General features: G+C 40.7%; 1 protein-coding gene across 6 annotated transcripts in view; it reads left to right on the top strand.

Moving 5' to 3' along the window:
* The first annotated feature begins 412 nt into the window (after nucleotides 1-412).
* Nucleotides 413-19,819, top strand: part of HERC2 (HECT and RLD domain containing E3 ubiquitin protein ligase 2) — a 256,159-nt gene continuing 236,752 nt past the window's right edge. For 3 of the 6 annotated variants that reach the window (XM_070231475.1, XM_023652120.2, XM_023652115.2), the window contains exons 1-3: nucleotides 413-686; nucleotides 1,319-1,420; nucleotides 11,765-11,879. In XM_070231475.1, the coding sequence (XP_070087576.1) occupies nucleotides 1,349-1,420; nucleotides 11,765-11,879 (187 nt within the window). In that variant the 5' untranslated portion in view covers nucleotides 413-686; nucleotides 1,319-1,348. Of the gene's footprint in view, nucleotides 814-1,318; nucleotides 1,421-11,764; nucleotides 11,880-19,819 lie in introns of all 6 variants that reach the window. The other 3 variants (XM_070231486.1, XM_070231443.1, XM_070231454.1) reach the window with 2 other exon arrangements.

The raw sequence follows: 19,819 nt of genomic DNA, 5'->3' as shown, positions 1-19,819 counted from the left end.
GTTACTGACTTGTGGTTTAATTGCTTTATGATCAGAGAACATACTTTGTATGACTTCAATTGTTTCACATTTCTTATGATTTGTTTTATGCACACTGTGGTACTGAAAGTTCTGATTTCCTTCTCAGATTCCCCTGCTACCAGTCGTTCCAGGTATTCTGCCCAGGATTTTAGTTGCGCTCAGTGGTACAGATAGGAGGAGGCTCTTGCAGACCCAAGCCAGCCTCACGCGTTGCGCCCTCAACTTCAGGGGCACTCGTCGCGTCCACACCAGCCACGCGGAGCTGGAGTACTCAAGTCTCCCAGAACCTCGCCACGCCAGGTGGCTTCTGGGCAACGTTGTACAAAGTCCGAAAGGTAGTGCGTGCGTACTTGGGCGGAAATCCCGCCTCCAGACGCCGGCAGTTGGCCCTGACGGCAAGGTCTGGGAGCTCCCAGAAGGAAGATAAGCCGGATGGAAGGAAGCGGGAGGATCGGGAGGAGGGGCGAGGGGCTCCTCTTCCCAATTGGCTGGGCCCGCGCAGCAGCCTCGCTGCGATTGGCTGGGCGGCGGGGGCGGCAGGCCTGTCGGCCCGCCCCTCCCGCCGCGAGAATCGCCGGGATCGCGAGTTCTGGCTGAGCTAGCAGGGGCTTGGAGGCTGTGTCCCTTCGCAGCCGGGGCGAGGCGGCCGGGCCCTCGCAAGTCAGGTCCTCGTCCTGGGACTGCTAGGGTGGCCGGCCGCTGGGCTGTGCGGTCTGGGGCCGGGGCCAGGTTAGCGGGGTGCGGCCGACGTTGGCTCGGCCGGCGAACCTGGGCCTGCGCGGACTGCCCGCGGTGCGCGGCTCTGCTGTTTTTCTATTCTTAAGTGATTGTTGTTGGGGTTTTCTGCAGACGGGAATTTGATTAATTCGTTTCCCGCAGCACTCACAAGTCTGGGGTTAAGCGGCAGATGCATGTTGATGTCACTTGTCGCTGAAATGTGGGCTTCCTGTCGTGTTTACCTTTGGGACTTAAGGGAGGGGGATGACATTGTGGTTTGGTCTCTTGTGACCGTCGTTCCCAAGGTCTTGCCCACGTAGTGCAGAGAGCAGGCGAATCCCGCATCTGCCTGTTACCTTGTGTTGGGAGTGGGCTCTTCCTCTCTCCCTCCTCCTCCTCCTCTCCCCGTCTCTCTCCATCTTCTTCTTTCCTTCTCTCCTCCTCTCGCTCGCCTCCCCCAGCTCTTCTCTCCCTCCTTTTCTGTTCTTCTCTTTTGCCGCATTAAACCTTGGGGGAGGGTCTTTGTAAAATACTGAAAAGATTTGTAAAGTGATCGTCACCATTTCTCTTTTACTTGCAGGTCTGACAACTGGGAGGATTTGGAGGGAAGATGCCCTCTGATTCTTTCTGTTTGGCTGCCCAGGCTCGACTTGACTCCAAATGGTTGAAAACGGATATCCAGGTGGGTTTTTGTACATACCTTTCTATTGGTGTGTTCCTGCCTCCATATTTAAATATCTGGTTAAGTCTTTCCTTAGGATATGTAAAGGGACGCAAATCGGATCTTGCCATATTAGAGAAGCCGGTTTATTTTCTATTAATTAAAATGTATCTTTTATTGTATCAATTTTTATTGCTCTTTTTATAGATTTTGCGTGGCTACATTTTAGTTACACTCATTTGTAAGTGCAAGAAACTTGAGATCTAGTTATGCGAAAATTTTTCCTGTTACCGTTTTTTAAGAGGTCTATCATTTTTAGCCATATCTTGGTGACTGTTTAGTGATAGTTTTTGAGATGTGGAGTTAATTAGGTGAGGAGGAGAAGTGACATGCAGTAATTATGTTCTGTAGAAGCTCACTCATTTTTATGGTCTCCTGTGTTTGTGCTTCTGGACAGACAGGAGTTCAGCTGAGCTGTTTGTTTTGTATTTCTGATTGGTCTTAGAAGAGTGCTCATATTTTCACATCAAGAACATCTGAAAACAAAGTATTGGCCTTAGATTCTCTCATGTATGATTTAGTAAGGTAATTGAAAGCTTGTGCATAAATTATCAAATAAATAATAGCAGTAATGTTTCTATAGACTATTCTTTACCCCAAGTTAGTTTTGTTTGCAAATGGTTCCGAAAAACTACAAATTACCAGCAAAGTGTCTGAAATATTTGGTAGTATATGTGTATTTTTTTCTCTTCCCTGAGGTTAACCATTTTAAGTATTTCTCAAGTAATCTGACTTTTTTAATACAATCTTACATACTGCATGATAGTTTATCGAGTCATGTGTTCTGTAAACAGTTGATCATAGGTACTTGTAGTGAAGCATTATTGTTCCTCCTTACCTTTTTTTTTTCCTTAAGTGTTGAGTCCTGGCAGGTATGAGAGCCACATGTTTAGAACTGTGTTGTGGATGATGGGATTGTTATTAGTGTAATGTTAGATAAGGAAAGCACAAAGAATTGGGTCAAGAATTGGCATAGTAGTGACTCTTGGTTTGTTTTTGTTTAAACGTTACTTTTTATGTAGCAGTTACTGTCTATTTTTCTTTGTCATCTCTTTTTTTTTTAAATGGGGCATGGGGAGGTGAGAGATCAGTAATTTCTTATTTCTGAAATCTTGAGATTCAAGCAAACTGATTGTTTTTATATTAGTTTTTATGTATTTTGTGAAACTTGTTGAAGTAAAGAACTTTACCTAAAGAAGTTTTTTTTTTTTCTTGGTAATCATAATTGAATAACTGCTAAATATGAGTTTTTGCATCTTGATCTAAAACCAGTTTAATGTTGCATTGAGTGCCTTTGATGAGTCAGACAGATATACATAAAAAGAAACACCACTTATAGTTTAGAGTGCTTACCATTTTACTTTTGATTTATTCAGTGTAATATACGATGCTTGGCCCTTCTTAGACATTTTGCATGTTATTCAGAAGTCTTCCCAACTCCTAGGAATAAGTGAAGAGACCTAGGTTTTGCATAGTACACCAGAGGAAAAATGTGTTATGGGCATTGAAGCTATTTAATATTGTGAAAAAAGTGATTGCTGGCCTTGGTTTTATACCACTTCTCCAGCGTGCTTGTGAAATGAGAGGAATGAATGTTGCTGTTTTACCCTAAGGAATTGCTTAGAGTTTCACTTGTTGGAATCCTTCCTGCAGACACACATTGCGGATGCCAGCCTCATACTGACAGGTTTTACCCTTTTCTTGTTGGGGATGTCTCTCCCACCTGGCACGGGAAGCATCTCATTCCTTAGGTAGGGCTTTTCTATTGGAAACAGAATTGACACCTGGGTAAAGAATAACGTGGGATAGAAAGGTGTTTCTTAACCACAGGATTTAGCAAATCTGTTTTCTATGGCCATTTTTGTTTGAAGTGCCCTTGAAGTTTTTAGTGACTTTAGAAAGGAAAAATTTTTGGAGACTGAAAACTTTTAGTGTATGTGTGTTATGAAGAACAAAGACACTGATCCTAGAGTTTCTTGATCCTAGATATTTAGATACCTCAGGCCTAGGTCCTTGCAACCAGCTGCCTCTAATGGAGTGTCTGTTATATGGCAGGTATATATCTGGTTTTTACATATGTAAAACTTTTAGTTTTTCAGTACTCTTTTCTGATTGTTGTGTATCTCTTGAATTGCCTTGTTTTCCTTCACACTTCTCTTGAAAATGCAGTAAAATATAGAGCTAAGAGGTGTTAGCTACATAGTCACTACCATTATCATTTTTATCTTTTTAGTAAAAGTTCTTCTGTCTGAAGTGATTGGTAGTTTTTCAGTGAGCCAGAAAGTCAGTTAAGCAAAGGAACTATAAAAGATAGTACATGACACCTTAAAAGCTTTTTTTTTTTTAAGATTGGCACCTGAGCTAACAGCTGTTGCGAATCTTTTTTTTTCCTGCTTTTTCTCCCCAAAGCCCCCCAGTACATAGTTGTATATTGTAGTTGTAGGTCCTTCTAGTTCTGTTATATGGGACAGCACCTCAGCATGGCTTGATGAGCAGTGCTAGATCCACGCCCAGGATCTGAACCCGTGAAACCCTGGGGCGCTGAAGTGGAGTGCACGAACTTAATCACTCGGCCACAGGGCTGGCCCCTGTTAGTCTTTTTAAAAGAACTAACTTTTAGCTTTGGTGCTTGGAAAAGACTAATAATAGTGATAGAGGAAAGAAAACGAGTTTACCATCAGACTTTGACAACAAGGCTTTATGCAGAAGAAAATTGAGTAATGTATTTAAGGTACCCAAAAAAAGAAAATGTGAGCCAAGGATTTTATGTTCTAGCAAAACTGGCTTTTCAGGTAAAAAAGACACCAACTTATCATTGAGCAAGAACTCAGGAAACATTGTTCCCATGAGCCCTTCCCCAGGAATTGAATAGAGAAATATCTTTAGATAACTGAATGACTGTAGATTGACAGGAATACTGGTGGTGGGCATTAAACATACAGTTAACGTGTAGATAGAACTGGGAGTGAGTGAGTTCTAAAAGGGAGCAAGCATAACATGTAATAGCTGTATGCTTAGACATGGTAGATCATAGTGTAACTGTTCTGCAGTGTCTAATAATCCTGTGCACTGCAGTTTTCACTTTAGATGTTTTGTTTTTTAATCTCTAGAGGTTTCGTTCAGGTCCTTTTCACATCTTCATTTCTCTTGTCATCCTGTTCATATTTTCCTCCCTGTTTGTGAGCATAGGGACCATATCTATAAAAGAGATTTTAACATTCTTGTCTGCTAATTCCATCATCTCTGTCATTTCTGGATTTATTTCTCTTGATTGATTCTGTCTTTTCTATTGATTGATTGCTCTGGTTGGGGGGCATGTTTGCATGCCTGCTAATTTTTTATTGAATACTGGACATTATAAATATTATTCTGTGCTGGATTTTGTTTTATTTCTTTAAAGATTGTTAGTTTTGTTTGGCATGTGTGTAAGTTACTTGGGATCAATTTGATGTTTTCAAAGCTTGACTTTAAGGTTTGTTCAGGCTGATCTAGCATAGCCTTTAGTCTTGGGCTGATTTATCTGCCTTATTAAGGCAATATGCTTTTTAGAACTCTCCCTAATGCTCGGTGTGTTGTAAGATCTTTCCATTCTGGTTGGAAGAAACATGAGCTTTTCCCAGACTGTGAATCATGGGGATTCTGCCCACTCCTTTCTAGCACTTCTTTCCCCAGCCTTGGTAGGTTTCTCAACCCACGCCCAGATCAGTACTCAGCCAAAGACTCAAGGGGTCCCCCCCTGCGCATCTTCAGAAATCACTCTTCTCTGTAGCTCCCTCCTCTCCTGTATTCTTGTCTTTTGACCTACTAATAGCTGATCCGTCTCCTCAACTCATCAAGACCTCTGGGCTCTATCTGGGTTCCCATTTCCTGTGTTGCAGCCTGGAAGCTGCTTCTAGACAGTAAACTTGAGCACTTGTAGGTCTTTGTTTGTTGCCCTTCTTGGGATCACAGTTCTGGGCTGTCAGTTGTCTCATGTTTGAAAAAAGCTGTTTGCTGTATTCTGTCTGATTTTCTAGTTGATTACAGCAGAGAGGTAATTCCTAAAGAAGTTAATACTTTATAGGCAGAAGCACAGGCCCTCCCAATCTACTTTTAATCTCATTCATTGAGTTCTTAATTTTAGATATTCTATTTTTTGGTTCTAGAATTTCCATGTTTTTGTTTAAATGAATTTTATTGAGGTATAATTATATTTTTTAAAAAACGTCTATTTTGAATGTTTAGTTTGAAGTGTTTTGGCAGTTTGCTCAACTGCCACATTAGGTACTTTTTTATAATTTCCAGTTCTCTTTTGAAATTTTCAGTCTGATCTCTTAATTACCTGAACAGTCAAACCTTGCGTAGTCTCTTTAGATTCCTTGACTGTATCTCCCATTCCCTCTGGGTTGACACTCCATGCCTGTGGGCTGCCCTTCCACTTTCAGTCTTGGTTGTAATGTCACACGACAGGGTGTGGGTTATAGCTTCCCAGCTGCCGACCACAGAACCGATGACACAGCCTAGAAGGTGAGAGAGCAGGAGCTAGCTCCCTATGGGGTGAACATTCACAAGTTAGCAAGGAAAGCTTAGGGAACAGGGTGTTTTAATTCTTCCCTCCTAGGACTGTTCTGTGGTTTCTTCTTGCAAACCTTGTAGAAGAGTCCCACATGCCAAATGAATGTGTCTGCTGTATCTGCAGCTCACTGTCTAGTTGGGGCCAGTGCAGTAACACGGAGTTAGCAGACTTTCTGTAAAGGGCCAGGTAGTAAATATTTCTCTGGGCCATACTTTCTCTGTAACAGCTACTCAGCCTTGCTGCTGTCGTGTGGAAGCAACCGCAGATGATACATAAACAAGTGAGTGTGGCTGGATTGCAATAAAACTTCATGGATACTGAAGTCTGAAAGTCATAATTTTCATGTGTCACAAAATGTTTTCCTCCTGTTGGTTGTTTTTTGACTGTTGAAAAATGTGAAAACCATTCTTAGCTGTGGGCCATATATAATCGGTGGTGAGCCAGGTTTGGCCTGTGGGCCGGGCCATAGTTTGCTGTCCCCTGTGGTAACATGCTGCGTCAGGTGCTTCACGTGTCCCTTTTCCTGCCTACTCCTTTCCCCTCCCCTCACTGCTCTGGGCTGGCACCTGCCAAGTAAAGTGTCAGCACTTTAATCCATTGATTGAAGTCCATCCTCAGGCTCTCCTAAAAAGGACAAAGTCTGTGTCTGTATTTTTATTTTCTGGGTCCACTCTTGATCTGTTTCTGTTGTCTGCTGTTTTTTTCATTTTCGATCATGTGGTCTTGTCTTATCCATTATTATTTTTGTTTGAGTTCTAGATATTGTATATGAAACATTCTGATTATTTGAGACGCTGTGTCATGATACCCTCCTCTAGAGATGATCTGCCAGACTAGCAGCACTAGCAATCCCAGGTCATTGCTGAGCAGTTGGGAACTGAGATGATTCAAAACTGGGCTCCTTCCCTGGGAAGGCTGGTCTTCTTCCGCCTCAACTGTACTTGTGGTGTATGACCCTTTGAAATTCCATTTATATCATGGTGTGTTTACCAAGCCTCTCTCCTGTGAGGACCCTGGCTCCAGCCTGTTTCTCAGCAGCATCTCTGTTCCACTCTTGGTCTCAGCCCTGCTTGTGGAATTGGCAGGTGCCTCTCAAGAGGCAGCCTTTGGCTCGCTGGGCTGTCCTCCTGTCTTGAGCTCAGGCTTGCTCTTCCTTGCTGCTGAATGTCTTCAAACAGATGTACTTTATGTTTCTCTCTGACCTTCCCAGTTGTTCTAGAGACTTATTCTTAAAATTTTTTGGAATTTTATGTTGTCGTTTGTTCAGTAGGTGCTTAGTATTTTTCTGCAAGATAAAGAAAAAAGCCAGTTACTTTTACTTTAGTCATCTGCAAATACTTGAACAGATTACATTTCAGGCATATATCAAAGATAGTAAAAACAAACATTTTCTAATCTATAAGGTAATCAAAATGCCATGTATTCATTTGCCATATTCTAATTTGGATTTTGCCTAATTATACAGTTCTGAAGTAGTCATTTTAATAGATACCTTAACCTTAAGGGTTGGCTTGTTCAATCCTGTTTGGTGGTCAAGTGTTCCTCGCAGTTGTGTGGGGGCTTGATGGCTCCTGGAGGCGTCCTAACGGTGTGTGTGGGTGCATGTTGTGGTGTTGGTGAGAAGAGAGGGAGTTAGGCTTCTTCCCACATCGTACCTCTGATAACTTCGGTGTTGTGTGATCTTGGGCAAGTCATTGAACCTCAGAGCTTCATTTTACTGTCCCTCAAGAACTGAGCTTATTAATATCCCCCTTGCTGACTTCTGTACAAAGAAAGTTAAAATTTAAAACCTATGTTATCATCCATTGGGAACTTTTATGTAAGTTAGCTACTAATGAAGGCTAGCTAATTATAGACAGTTGTACAACTACTCAAATTGGCAAATTGAAGTGATTTTTATTTCCTGTACAGGATGTTCTTACAATGCCCTGATTATTTTCCAGTTTTCCTGGCTTCTTTGCCTCAGGAATCCTGTGCTTCCCTCCCAGGGCCCTGGAATGCTCTCTCAGGCTTCGTCTCTTCCTTCCACAGTTTAGCTCTTTCAAGACCTCTTCCCCAGAGGCTTGCTTTGTTGCCTTAGTAATGTTCCTCCTTGCTCAAATCCTTTAAGATACCTGAACCTTGTACTTTGAATGGTGGTTACTCGGGTGCTTGGCTCATTTCCATCTTTGGGTCCTCACCTCCTAGGAGGCTTCCACAGTGTATGTCCCTCTAGACACCCAGTCTCTACCTTCCACACAGTCTCAACCCTGCTTTCTCCCAACACCCAAGTGGTGAGTGGGCATTAATAATAATTCTTGTTTCCACGTAAACTTGGCTTCTTCAGGGGCTTATTCTTTAAATGGTTCATCTTTTGGCTTTTTCTTTTTCTTTTTTATAGCTCTAAACACCAATGGTTTTCAACCTAGGCTGCACCCAAAAACAGTGATGCCTGGACCTCAGCCACCCTGGGGTAATCCCAGTGTGCAGTCAGAGCTGAGGACATTGGTCTACCCTCTCTCCTTGGGTGTTGACATCTTCTCCAGGCCATGGTCTACAGCCCATTTGCTGACAACTCCCAGATTTGAATTTCTAGCCCTGAACACTCTGCTAAGATCTAGATTTGTATTTACAGTGTGTGTGTGCACGTGCTTGTGTCTGTGTGAGTGAGCATATGTGTGTGCGCGCACATGCATGTGTGCACGGGGAGAGGATCTCTACGTTTATGTTCAGTAGTTAGTGCAAATCTCAGTGGTTAAACTGAGCAAATTCTCTCATTCCGATTCTGTTCCCTACCTCTTTTTTCACTTTTGACATCTGATCTGTCCCATTATCTGAAATGTCTTAAATACTCTACTTTTCTTGTCTTGGCTTAGGCTCTCATCCTTTTTTAGGGGGTTCTTGACAGAGGCCTCTTAAGTTATTTTCTCTTTTTCTGGTTTCTTCTTCTTTCTCCATCCATTACACTAACAGAATTATGACCTAAGGCGTAATCATTTATCCCCTCGAGCGCCTAAAGATGGTGTGTACCCACTGGAGCATGGGATGCACACGGCTGTTTAGTCTGACCACTGTTTGCCTCCCAGCCTCTTGTGGCTGTGTGGGGACTGGACTTAACCCCAGCGCAGGTCTTCACTACCCTCCTGTTACCCAAATGAGTAGATGAGCCTTTTCATTCCCTCATTAAAACGTCAGGGGCCCTGAATGCTTGCGGCTCACTTTTTAGGAAGGAGTTTACTTCTCTTGTCAGTTGATACTTTTGCCACTGGTCATTTGTTTTGGTCCCAAGTATGTTTATGGCAGTTATCTTGTTAGCGATGTGAACAGATAAAATGTGAGTGATGAAAGAAAGCTGTTGTGTCTGTGAAAACTAAGTTGGATGCTGAACTGGTTTTCTGTTGCTGTGTAAGAAGTCACTGACCCCAAGTTTAGCAGCTTAAAACAATTCACCTTTACTCTCTCTCTCGGTTTTTGTGGGTCGGGAGTCTGGCCATGGCTTAGCTGGGTCTTATGCTTTGGGTCTCACAGGCTGCTGTCTGGATGTTGGCCATGCTGTACTCTCATCTGGGATCTCATTGGGGTCCTCGTTGGCAGAATTCAGTTCGTTGTGGTTGTGGGACTGAGTCATGTGCTCCTATAGGCTGCCCTCCTTCATAGGTAACTCATGGCAGTTTGCTCTTCACTGCTGTAGAGTGTCTTTTCTGGATAGCCCCATCTTTTTAAGAGCTTTCACTTGATTAAATAGGACCCCTAGGATAATCTTTCTTTTGATTAACTGGTGTGAGACCTTAATTATATCTGAGAAATTCCTTCACCTTTGCCGTAGTAGGAAACAAAATCTGGTCAGAAATGTGATGTTCCATCCTATTCGCAGGTTTGGCCCACACTCAGACAGTGGATTACACCAGATGTGTGTGCATCAGGGGGCTAGGATCTTGAGGATTGTCTTAGAGTTTTGCCTACTACACATGCTTTGGCTAAAAGTGAGATCCTAAAAAAATTACTTGTACAGGTTAGGTAAGACAGAACTGTAAAGGATTGGGAGAAAAGTCTTGAAAGTCTGGAAGAATTCTATAATTGCTCACAAATTGGCCTTCAATTCTTGCTTCATTTAAAGAAACTGAGACTGGGAATAGTGGATGCTTAATGAGTGTAGTGCATGCCGGAATGATGATGAGGAACGAGTTAGTGGACTCGTGAACAAAGAAAAGGCTCTGGCTTTCCTTTAAAGATTTTATTTTTTATCTTTTATTTTCTTAAAAGATTTTATTTTATTTTTTTCCTTTTTCTCCCCAAAGGTCCCCGGTACATAGTTGTATATTCTTACTTGTGGGTCCTTCTAGCTGTGGCATGTGGGGTGCCGCCTCAGCATGGCCTGATGAGCGGTGCCATGTCCATGCCCAGGATCCGACGCAGGGAAACCCCGCGCCACCACCGCAGAGCGCGAGAACTTTACCACGCGGCCATGGTGCCGGCCCCTGGCTTTCCTTTAAAAGATAGGCAAACAGATGCATCTGTTTTAGTGTAAAGTATCTTGTTTGTCTGATAAGAGGGCTTCTGTTGCACGTGTAGTTTTCAGAATGGATGTGTCTTCTTTGGGTGTCTACTATGCCTCTGCCCCTCACTGGCCGCTTGCTCTGGGAAGGGTTTTCTGACTCCCAAATGCTGACAAGCAAGAGCACTTTTGTTTTTTCTTTGAATGTCACTATAGACTCATGTGCTTTTGTTTCCTTTTGCAGTCCAGTGCAGTTGTTACGTATTTTGATGCTCAAAATTGTTCTAAATTTGACCAGTAGAGTCTCCATTAGGCTTTGAACAACCACTTTTTTGGTGCAAACATAAGATATTCCAGGCTCATCTGCCTTGGTCCTCAAATCAGCCTTTTGTCCAAGAGCCTGGGTTTCATTTAGTGGGAAGTGGTATGTAGAAACCAATATCTGGGTGCTGGGTGTACTCATTGCTGCCCCAGTGCCATTGATTCTAAGTCCTTTCCAAAGATAGAGCAAGCAGATATATTCAAATATAAATTTATATTGAGATTTCTAATTCAAATTGTTCTTAAAAATTTCCTCGATTTTTATCTCTTTTACACTTAAAACCTTATAGTTTCTGGTAACACTAACATACTTTATCATAAACATAGGTTTTATTATATACACATTGCTTTATTATACACTATGCATGAAATACTTTTAAAATTTTAATGTTGATATTATGATTATCAATAAGACCAATGAGAAGTTTAAGATTGTTTTCCCTTAGAGTATATCTGACTAAAGATGTATAGTTCAAAAGGCCCTTGAAATACTTTTTCTTTTTGATAAACATAGGTTGATTTGCTTGTTACCAGTTGTAGGTTGTGCTTTTTTATGATTAATTTTAATTTTTGAAGATGAAAATATAGTTATATGTTTTAGAAGTTACGATATGTAAGGTTTACTCAAAATCTTGTTTTCGTTCCTCTCCTGCCTTCTGTTCATTTTGCCCTTCCCATCTCCTCGTACCTGATCATTGTCATTTGTTTCTGTTTATCTGTCCAGAGCATGTATGCTCCTGTGTCTTTTTTCTTCTATCTAATGCAAAAGTTAGCATAGTATATCCACTATTATGCACTGTGCCTTTTTCACTTAGCTATATTTCTTGGGATGATTTTCATTAAATGTTGAATGATTGAATAAATAAGAGAAAATGAGATTTTTTTTATATCATTCTTTAGGAATTGCATATTGAGCATGATCACTCTGTAAGTTGATCTTATTTATCATTGGCAGCTTGCATTCACAAGAGATGGGCTCTGTGGTCTGTGGAATGAAATGGTTAAAGATGGAGAAATTATATATACTGGGACAGAATTAACCCAAAACGGAGAGCTTCCTCCTAGAAAAGGTAAGGGCCTTTAACTAGTATTTTTCACTTCATAAAGACCTTTATAAATTGTATGCTATAGAAATTTTGCAATGTGCTTGCTATAGGAATAGTAGCATCTGAGCGTCTCTCTTTGAAGTTTTGTTTTTGCTTTGGTGAGTGTTGTCTAAATGATAGTTAATATTACAAGCTGCCTGGATTTCATTGTTCTATGTGAGTTGAAGGCCTTTCCATTGCAAAACCACCCCAGTGTGGTATCCTTCCTCTGATGTCTCAATTGCAGCTTATAGGAACTCCAATTAATATTTCGTCTTTTAAGTTTTGAAATAAATCTTGCCTTGGCTAACTGTAATAGTAATTATTATAAGATTGAGTAGAAATAATTATTCCTAAAGTTTTTCCTGTATGACTGTCCTGTGGGAGTGCACAGAACACTTTTTTTGGAAGCCTTTGGCCTGTACACTGGACTTGATCCCTTATTTTACTATATCTTGTTGTCTATGCAAGGACATACCAGTGAACACTCTTATTTAGGCCAATAGTTATGAAAACTCAACGAGACTCTATCATTCAGTTGTTCTTGACTGCGGCTGTGAGTCAGAATCACTGTTGAGGCTTTAAAAAGAAATGGATGCCTGTACCCACCTCAGACCTGTGGAATCTGAAAAGCCGCACTTGAGACCCACTGCTGAAGTTCGTTAGTCCCACTATTTGAAAGTCATCAAGATGGATAACATGTTACTTTAGAAAGTAGTTCCTTTTCTCTTTGTAGAATGAATTGGGGGATAGTGTCCACTTGAAAATACATTGGAAAAACATATCTGATACACATGCACACATATGTATACATATATGTCACATAAAAATATAAATCTTTTCAGTTACAACTGAAACAACAGTTTAGCAGAGTTAGCTCTTTTTTTTCTGATATTTTATTGTGAAAATTTTCACACACACAGAACTACTGAAGATCTACACAGCAAGCTGCACATTCACCCCCCAGATCCTACCATCAGCATTTCTCTCCCTTGGTTTATCTCAGGGCTTCCTGGCTTTCCATCCTTCTGTCCATCAGTGCGTTTTTCCCACTCCTTAGGTACTTAATGCATATCATTAACTCAACAGGGTTCAGTTTTATATTTTGTCTTTAAGGTAAAATTTATGCATAATGAAATGCATTTTTTTTTGCTGAGATTAAGTTTGGTGTGCTCTGCTTTGGCGGCCTGGGTTCAGTTCCCGGGTGTGGACGTACACCACTCATCTATCAGTGAAATGCATATATTTTAAGTTTACTAGTCCACAAGTTTTGACAGATGTAATCTGTGTAAGATAAACCTCTTTCAATGTTACTCTCACTCAGAAAGTTCCCTGGTGCCCCTTCCTGGCCCCTTCTGCCCAGAGGCAACCACTGGTCTGATCTTTCTCTACTGCTGATTAGTTTTGCTGTAAGTGGAATCACGTAGTCATGTGTGCTCTTTTGTGTCGGGCTTTTTTTACCCTGAGGTTTTAGTGGTTTCGGTAGTTCATTCTATATATTTTTAAGTTTTATACCTCATTTTCCCAGCCCTCCAGTATTTGATAATGAAGTAAAATAGTGTTTCCCAAAATGTTTTTTGTGAAATGCTGGTTTTAAAAGATGCTCTGAGAAAAACTAATTACATGGAAAAATCCGAAGTATATCTTATTCATTACATTTGATGAATATTTTTTGTTTTTTTGTTCTTTTAAAAGTCATGTGGTTAGAAAGCACAACATAATTATTCTTTATGTAGATCCCAATTGAATAGTTTTTTGGGTTCATTTTTTGGCATTCAGTAAAAGTTTCTATTTTTAGTGTGGCATGTTGTGTGCTTTCTCTTATTAGAAATACTTTAATACATACCAAATTTCATTTTTAAGACTATGCACTTATATGTTGGTTGTACTGTAGCTAATTGTGAGGAAAATACAGATTAGAGTAGAAGTTCCTTCAATGCACAGTTTTTCTACTGTATTTCCCTAAGGAATCAATTACTTTCTTCCACACGCAACCACCCGAGGGTGGGTTTTACTCTTGTCAAGCTTGATCCCTTCATGGTCTATTTCTGGGAAATAGCAGCTTTTAATAATTGCACTTCACCTGGGATAAACTTTCCTTACTTTCTTTTGCAATCACATTTAGAATTTTCTGGTCCTACTGATGAGGAAAGAAAGTTACCTCCTAGGTAGTAAGCTTCTGTGTTTACTTCTTCTGGGAGCCTGTGCCACAGAAGGCAGGTTCCGGATAAGGCTGGATTATAGTCTTAGACTTTTTCAAGTGAAGGTTTATTACTAGCACCCTCTTTGGGGTTGTTTGTGTTTATTATTTTGAGGGAAAGTAGAAGAGAGAATAAGACGTAAAGAAAGGAAAGTTAGGAGGCTGCTAAAAGATATGCTAACCTTATTTTTTATTTTTCTCTATTTCTGGTCTTGTGTAAAGAATTTATCATGAGCCGTTTCATTTATCATAAACCTTTTCAGTCTATGCAGATAGTGGAAATAATATTAGTCAGTACTTTGCTTAGATGTTGTATCTTTTCTTGAAAGTATTTCCTAATTATTTCGTTTAATCCTCAACTCTACCAAGAAATGGAGGCCACATTTGTACAAATAACAGGAGGCAGAGCTAGAAATTGAAGCCAGACCTCTTGAAAAAGTTTCATTGCTATTTCCATTACACTAAAAATGTAATTTACTGACATCAGGACTAATTTTTTGTAGTTCCATGAAGCTTGTTTTTTGGCTTTTTCTGACTTCATATTGTACATTAGTGTGGTAATTGTTTTGAGGTTTTTTTTGGGTCAGTATTCTTTAGTTATTATGTGTTCCAATTTTAAGAGCCCAGAGATGAGTTTTTGATTTTTTTTGGAACATGAGTTTTTCCATTATATCTTGTGCCAATTGACAACTTTGCTTCTGGTTTTATCGTTTTTTTTTGGAGCATGTAAAAAGCATTAAATATGGTCTTTCCCTCCAAGTAACTCATGGTTATTTAGAGAAAAAAGGTGTCCACATACCAAGGTATATAACAGGACGACAAAGACCTCATGATGTCACCCACACCCAGGGCTGGAGGAGTTCAGGGGTGGAGCATTTCCTGTGGTTGCGTAGTAGTCAGGGAGACCTGGCCTGGGCTCGAGAGACGGTGGCCTGTGGTGTCACAAGGAAAAGGCCAGCACAGAGGATTGGAAAAAGCAGAACTGGCAGTGGGTGTGCAGGGGTGACAGGGAGCAGTGAACAGGGAGCAGCAGGAGTGGATTGGGCCAGACTGGAGAGAATCGTACTCCTTTGAGTGCCCTGCTACATCTAAATCCTGGAGGGTGTGCCTGCTGATGCAGTGGACCCAGGTGACATGTTTATGCACTAAAGGTTAAAAGCCAATGCACGGAGGGCCATGAATGTTAGGAAAAGTAGTCAGGTCTCTATCCTCCTAGTAGTGGGGAGCTCAGAGAATTCAATCCTGATTCCTTAGCTCAAGGGTTCTCAAACTCTCTTGCTTCTCAGGATCACCTGGACCTCTTCGTCAGACACCCTTGGCTGGCCCCCTTCAGCACACTCCCCCCAACCCCGTCCCGAGTTTCTGATTCCTTAGAGTTGGAGTGGGGCCTGCATTTCTAATATGTTTCCAAGTCCCACTGATGACGCTTGTTTTTCAAAGTGTATGTCACGTCTGCACAGGCACAGTCTATTAGATTGGGAGTTAGAGACCCAGAGGAAAGGAAAAATGCTCTTTAGCAAATAGAACATTAAAAAAACCAACAATATTCCAAAGCAAATAACCACAATTAAATTTCCCTCATAAATTTATTCTTTCCTCCATAATTAATTCTTTCTGCTTTGGATTTTGAGTTCTTTATGGAAAGCTTAACCCACCCTTGGGAGTCTGCCTGGTATCTACTGGAAGCAGTGCTCTCAGCTTCTGCTGGAGTCTGTTCCCTATATGATTGGTAACTCCATTGAGGCTCTGTGATTGTTTTTGTTTGTTGAAGACCCAATTTCTGGCCTTTAGCTTTGGAAGGAAGCAGACGATAAGACTCATGGCTCTGGTTAATTGATTACACTTAGCAACACTATCAGAAAGGACAAAAGTAAAATTCTTTACAGGGTGAGCTTCATGGCTGTTGTATGAGAATTTGGTCATTGTACCCCCGGGGGTTACAACTTAGTACTTAGACATGGATGCATCTCTAGGGCTCCCACTGTCCTGGGAAGTGCAGTGTGTTGTTGTTCTTGTATGAAGTTCATCTAAGGAACATGAATTTTCTGTTTGATTTGCTAGCTCATTCCATATTGTGGGCCTGAAGCACAGGGAAGCCCTAATGATAGCAGTGAGTTAATGAAGAAATAAGGAGCATTCCATCTCTACCCAATTTTATTTCCAGCCTTCTTCCTGCTTGTGAGTGTTGTATTATGAATTCCATATGTGGAAGCTAGCGATTGTTATTCTGGTCATCTAGGAAGTTCCAAAGACCATTTGGGTGTAAAATTACTTTGACAGGTCTGATCCTGGGAAGGTGTCATGAAACGCCTTCCAGAGGAGGCTGACCTGGGCTCAAGAGAGGGCTGGCTGTGCTGTGTCTTCTCCAGGCTGGTGGATTGTGGTCACAGAGAGGAAGCCCAGTCTGGTAGTAAAAGGACTCACACGTTTGTTTACTGATTAACTTTGTCAATTCTGACACATTTTTACAGGTTTTGTAACTAAGGCAGATAAAGTTCATTTTCCCTCAAATCTTCTACAGTTTACTCTATCTGCTTACTGTGTCTTACTATCTTCTTTCATTTTTTGGCATAACTAGACATTTTTCTTTAAGACAAAAATTACTGTCTTCCTTGATAGAAACATTCATCATCTTGCTTATGTATTTATATTTCTCTGCCATCATTCTTTCTGGTTTAATCTCAACCATCATCCATATTAATTACAACTTTTACCCAAATTAAATAGCTTCTAATTCAGATAGTGTGTGTTTCTTCTGACATCAAATATATGTCATTTTTCTGGCACCAATCTGTAATTCTCAGACACTAGCTGGGTGTCTAGCAGTCCAAGCCAACTCTGACACTTTACTGGTGTTAGCTCAGGCCCCACAAATTAAGGACTTGGTCCCACAAGACTGCCTACACTTCAGATGCCAGCTGCATGTGGGGTTCTCAGACTACCCACACTTCTACCGGGCTTACTGCAAATTCAGGGGTTTCCATGACTCACTAGATTCATTAGAACAATTCACAGAATGCAGGGAAACACTTTACTTATATTTATTGGTTTATTTTAGAGGATATAACTCAGGAACAGCCAAATGGAAGAGATGCATTGGGCAAAGTATGGGGGAAGGAGCTCTGAGCTTTCATGTCCTCTCTGGGCCCTCCACCCTCCCAGCCACAGGCATGGGTTCACCAACCTAGAAACTCCCCAAATCTTGTGGTTCAAGAGTTTTTATAATTTAATCTCTAGCCTGCCTTCCCCTCTCCTGAGGTCAGGGGTGGGGCTGATAGTTCTCACCCTCTAATCCTGTTTGGTCTTACTGGTGACCGTCCCATACCCTGAAGCTATCTAGAATTCCCACCCTGAGTCAGCTCATTAACAAACTCAGGTGTGGTGGAACGGGGCTCATTATGAATAACAAAAGACACTTTTAGACACTCCTGTCTTCAGTAAATCCCAAGGGTTTTAGGAGCTCTCTGCCGGGAACCTGGGGAAAAGATCAAATATGTATTTCTATCATACCACAGATAAGAAAAATGGGAAGTAGGTGTTAGAGCATTTTAGCAGAGCTCTGGAGCCCACATTATAAGAGCCCCATTTTACATATTAAACAGGCAAGAAGAACATGCTCCTTAAGAAGTGCAAAGGTGGGGCTGGCCTGTGGTGGAGTGGTTAAGTCAGCGCGCCACCCAGGGTTTCACCGGTTCAGATCCTGGGCACAGACATGGCACTGCTCATCACTTAAAACTAGAATATACTACTCTATACTGGGGGGTTTTGGGCAGAAGAAGAGGAATAAGAAGAAGAAGAAAAGAATTGGCAACAGGTGTTAGCTCAGGTGCCAATCTTTAAAAAAATAAGAAGTTCAGAGATGTTTTTGCATCTGGCCATGGTGGTAGCCACGAGAGACAAAGGCATGTGTGCATGTATTTGTTAACCTGTGCTTGGTGACTGATGATCTAATATTCTTTCAGCATTTGTTCAGAGGTTCACAGATTAGTTATCGATTAAATCGATTTAATATTGGGCCAGTGTCTTTAAGTTAATGAAAGACTTGAACATTGCTTTTAAGCTAATACACTACAGAACAATATGATTTTTGTTGATACAAAAAACTTTGTTGGAATTTGATAATTCAATTAGAGTGAGTCTATAATCTTTCAATTTCACAGCTTAAACATGTGGAAGTCATGTTGGGTTACCTGATGAGTAAAACTTATGTAGGAAGTTTAGAAAATTTGGATTAACTAGGCTTTCTTGAGAAAACAAACCCAAGGCTTAGAAAACATATATGCTGTGTTATATGCTACACTGTTAGCACGTCAGGGAATGGATTTAGTGCTGTTTTTAACTGGAGTTTTCAAGTCAGTCTGATTTCTCCAAGAGTTCACTTGGGTTATGTGAATTTAGATTTTATATGTAAAAGTGCTTTGACGTTATCAGTTTCTGAGAGATTTTTTTTTGTTTTCCCCAGCTTTATTGACATATAATTGATGAATATCATTGTGTAAGTTTAAGGTATACAGTATGATGATTTATTATGCATATATGTTGTGAAATGATTACCCCAATAAGGTTATTAACACCTCCATCACTTCCCATAATTACCATTTTTTTGTGTGTGGTGAGAACATTTGAGCTTTACTCTTTCAGCAACCTTCAGATAGACAAGACTCTATTGTTAACCATGTCACCATGCTGTATGTTAGAGTCCCCATAACTTATTCCTCTTAAAACTGGAAGTTTGTACCCTTTGACTCACATCTCCCCATTTCCCCTACCTGCCAATCCTTGGTAACCACGAATCTGTTCTCCTTGAGTTTGGCTTTTTAAAATTCCAGATATAAGTGGAGCATGCAGTACTGTCTTTCTCTGTCTTATTTCACTTAGCATAATGTCCTAATCATCCATGTTGTCTAAATGGCAGGATTTCCTTCTTTTTTATGGCTAAATAATTTATTTATATATATATCTCTATATATCGCACTTTCTTTATCCATTCATCCATAGATGGACGCTTAGGTTGTTTCCATGTCTTGGCAATTATGAATAATGCTGTAGTGAATATCGGGGTACAGATATCTTTTTGAGATAGTGATTTCATTTTTTTTGGATATATACCCAGGAGTGGGATTCCTGGATCTATTTTTAATATTTTTGAGGAACCTCTTACTGTTTTCCACAGTGGCTGTACCACTTTACATTCCCACCAATAGTGTACAAGGGTTCCCTTTCTGAGAAATGTTTTTTCACCCCCTTATAAGACTAACCACTATTTAAAGCATCAGAAATTTATTTCTGAGCCAGCCCTGATGGCCTACTGATTAAGTTCGGCACTTTTACTGCTTCGGCAGCCCAGGTTTGTTTTCCAGTTGTGGAACCATTCCACTGCTCTGTCAGTTGCTGTGCTGTGGCGGTGGCTCACGTAGAAGAACTGGAAGAACTTAGAACTAGGTTATATAGCCATGCACTGAGGCTTTGGGGAGGGAAAAAAAGAAAAAGAGGAAGACTGGCAACAGATATTAGCTCAGGCAGAATCCTTCCCTGCAAAAAAAAATAAGTAAATAAAGGGGAATTTCTTTCTTTCTTTTCTGAGGATTCTTGATTTCCATCTTATTAGATTATATAAGCCTTTGTTGGTATTTTTAAACAATTCACAGTAGGAGTACTATCAGATTTAGTAGATGTCATAGTTAATTTAATAATTCCTTACATAAATATTAAATTGTAATAAAAT

This window comes from Equus caballus, chromosome 1, assembly GCF_041296265.1.
Source record: "Equus caballus isolate H_3958 breed thoroughbred chromosome 1, TB-T2T, whole genome shotgun sequence".
NCBI lineage: Eukaryota > Metazoa > Chordata > Mammalia > Perissodactyla > Equidae > Equus > Equus caballus.
Note: the sequence above shows the minus strand (reverse complement) of the source record. Positions and strands in the feature narration are given on the sequence as shown.